At 36.8% G+C, this 3,839-nt stretch overlaps 1 protein-coding gene across 1 annotated transcript; it reads right to left on the bottom strand.

Annotated features, from left to right (window-relative positions):
- Positions 1–2,243: 2,243 nt before the first annotated feature.
- LOC110463077 (extensin-1-like) lies at positions 2,244–2,807 on the bottom strand. Its single transcript, XM_021517417.1, has one exon. The coding sequence runs from the start codon at positions 2,805–2,807 to the stop codon at positions 2,244–2,246; it is 564 nt and encodes a 187-aa protein (XP_021373092.1).
- Between the last annotated feature and the right edge of the window lie 1,032 nt (positions 2,808–3,839).

The following is a 3,839-nucleotide window of genomic DNA, read 5'->3' as shown; positions in this document are numbered from 1 at the left end:
AAATAAGTTTTCTTTATATTGTCCCGTGTCTGTTTATATATTGAGTTATAACAAGTTTAATTTATTATGTACAAGTGTCTGATGGTATATTGAGTTATAATAAGTTTGCCTTATAATGTCCCGTGTCTGTTTATATATTGAGTTATAACAAGTTTAGTTTAGTATGTACAAGTGTCTGATGGTATATGGAGTTATAACAAGTTTACCTTATAATGTCCCGTGTCTGTTTATATATTGAGTTATAATAAGTTTGCCTTATAATGTCCCGTGTCTGATGGTATATTGAGTTATAACAAGTTTACCTTATAATGTCCCGTGTCTGTTTGTATATTGAGTTATAATAAGTTTGCTTTATAATGTCCCGTGTCTGTTTGTATATTGAGTTATGATAAGTTTGCTTTATAATGTCCCGTGTCTGTTTGTATATATAAGTTTACTTTATTGTCTACCAGTGTCTGATGGTATATGAGGTATAACAAGTTTGCTTTATAATGTCCCGGGTCTGTTTGTATATATAAGTTTACTTTATTGTCTACCAGTGTCTGATGGTATATTGAGTTATAACAGGATTACAATCTCGTTTTCCGTGTCTTGTGTTCCATCGCGTTAAAACAAGTTTACATTATGTGCTGTGTCGGATCCGTATCTGATTGCATATATAGCCATATCATGTTCACAACCAAATGTAGCATGTCTTTAAGTATATAAAGCTATAACCAGCGTACTGTCTAGTTTACCATGCCTGATGGTTCATTGAGCTTTACCCTGACCGTAAACAAATTTATTGTTACGCCTCAGATTTGAGGTTCGAAAACAGACCTTATGTTTGATATTTATATCGTTTACCTGTAAATATGCCAGACGCACGTGTACCATGTGGATATGTTTGTCTTAGAGGTACGCACCCAATGACCTCTAGTTCGGTAACGACCTTTTATTTCTAACGCCTGACTAAGACGGGTGTATGTTCAGTATATTGTTTGATAATTTGTACGATATCACAGAAATCAATGTTGTTATTGTGTATAAATAGGTAAATAGACGGTATCTAACATTTTACAAGCACTATTGTTTAATAAAAACCAAGTCATGCTTTATTGTTTAAACATGTATACATGAATAAAGCGTCATTTACACATAACGATTTAATGTTTAATTTATTAATTTGCCAAAACAGCAATATATACACAACCCATAAGAACACTTAAGAATTATAAAAAGCTATATGTATTTATCACTGGTAACATATTGTCACGTGCCCACTATCTTCTTACAAAATACATTTTAATCCCGCGTGAATTGCGTTAAGACTTTCTCGTGTTTTGTATTTCTTCCAATCTGTATTTGAACCTTTATTTTATTCAACCTGTGTCTGGAAAGACCTTTATATGATACATGTAAAGTCTTTCGCGAAACACAACCAGGTAAACCGTTCTTACGCGTTGTTCAGGTAAGGTTAGCGAGGGACAGCTTAAGAGCGGGAAGCGTCATGCCACGTTGGGTTTTTGGCCTTTACCTAATACCGACAATTTGTGTAGTACAGCACTAAACACTACGTACGTTGATATCGCCTGGTGTATAATGTTAAATACACATATGCATACACACTCGTTGATAACAGGCCGTCTGTATACTTTAACTGTTTCATCATATATGTATTACTGTATTATACGCGATTTATTCAACCAATAACGATACAATAATAAACGCCAATATATGTTAAATTCTGAAAACCTGAACATTTATGATTTTGAAATTTAATGCGTGAAAATGTATCATTGCCCGTCTGTTTCGGGGCATGTAATAAGGAGGAACAACGCCTAGCTAACAACATGAGTGGATTGGCGTTTATATCGTTACTAGTACGACTTGTGTCTGAACACGTCCGGCGCTGTAGTCTACGACGGTTTTATCAATACACCTCCCCGCTCGCCCTGAATCACTGTAGTGTGTGCCTGTTTAACAAAATGGCGGCCATAGAAGCATATGAATATATCTCGATTTGGCCCATTCTCGAATCAGACTTTCATGAGTTCGTCATAATGAATGGATGTGGAAAACGTATCTTCTTTAGTGTACATGATGCTTAGATCAAATAAAAAGAATAGTTGAGTTCATTTCATAATGATAGTAAGGCATTGTATAAAATACAGGCTACACGGCTGTGTACGGATCGCGGTGGAGATTACATGTCGAAATGACAATAGAATAAGATGGCAAACGATGCTAGTAGGCTTTTAATCTTACAGCGGTGTCGGGGTACAATTGCGTAGGCTTTGAATCTGACAGCGGTGTCGGGGTACAATGGCGTAGGCTTTGAATCTGAGAGCGGTGTCGGGGTACAATGGCGGAGGCTTTGAATATGACAGCGGTGGCGGGGTACAATGGCGTAGACTTTGAATCTGACAGCGGTGTCGGGGTACAATTGCGTAGGCTTTGAATTTGACAGCGGTGTCGGGGTACAATTGCGTAGACTTTGAATATGACAGCTGTGTCGGGGTACAATGGCGTAGAATTTGAATCTGACATCGGTGTCGGGGTACAATGGCGTATACTTTGAATATGACAGCTGTGTCGGGGTACAATGGGGTAGGCTTTGAATCTGACAGCGGGGTCGGGGGACAATGGCGTAGACTTTGAATATGACAGCGGTGTCGGGGTACAATTGCGTAGGCTTTGAATCTGACAGGGGTGTCGGGGTACAATGGCATAGGCTTTGAATATGACAGCGGTGTCGGGGTACCATGGCGTAGACTTTGAATCTGACAGCGGTGTCGGGGTACAATGGCGTAGGCTTTCTGTGACATATTTACTAAAGTGTGATTTCCTGTTTACGGGAAACTACGCCCAAAGGAGAAAAGGAATGCCAAACGTGTTTGTTAACACTATCCTAAAGAATGTTTTATCTTGTGCATAACAATACACAATGGTAAAACGGACCTCGGACTTAAACACATTATATTATAAATTTGAAAAAGGAAATGGCGAATAGAATTGTTTGATTAACAAGGACCCTTACTTAATGCCAATTAAAATCAATGAAATAAATGCCAACTAGACAATATAAAGATAAGTACGTAATGTATGTTACAGTACGTGTTTAAATATGTAGTCAATAATACATTTATATAATCTATCCCAAACTTATAATGTCATTTTTTTTTATTTAGATGTAATCACTGATATATATATATAGATAACCAAAAAACGTAACTAAACAAAGAAACATACAGGCATTTGATTGCTTTGTTTCTTCAGAGATTTAAGTTGCCACAGTTCATGCGTCTAAACCGTGACACCATAAAAATAAGAAAGCAGAGTATAGAAAGAAACACATATCCAAAGTATTGAAATAGGCTCGGAATATCGATTCTGCAAAAATTCCAAAAAGAGAGGACAAAGAAAAACCCCGATTATGCGAGTCTTCCAACATTACTCGTATATTACGATTATATTGTCGGAACCGCCGGCCAATTATCCTCCTAACTTACAGGGAGTCCGGACGATGAAGCACCAACGTTGTACAACACAACCGAGTAAACTCTAGTAAGGAGATCAATGTATAGATTCAAGTAGCGTATATTTCTTATAGTATGTTGTGTGTATTTCATAACAAGATAGAATAATATTTAAACCGTTCAAATACCATTAAAAATATTTTGAATGACAACTTAATATCATAATCCCTGGATCAATTGTCATGCATTTACAACAAAATCGCATGAAACTGGATATCCCTTTATTTCCTGGCGTTATGTTCGTCAAATGATCATGCTACGGATAAAATGGTTATACTTACCGTTTTTGGAATGCTAAAGGGACAATAGCTATTGTTTATT

This window comes from Mizuhopecten yessoensis, unplaced genomic scaffold (assembly GCF_002113885.1).
Source record: "Mizuhopecten yessoensis strain PY_sf001 unplaced genomic scaffold, ASM211388v2 scaffold10867, whole genome shotgun sequence".
NCBI lineage: Eukaryota > Metazoa > Mollusca > Bivalvia > Pectinida > Pectinidae > Mizuhopecten > Mizuhopecten yessoensis.
This window is presented reverse-complemented; position numbering and strand designations above follow the sequence as displayed.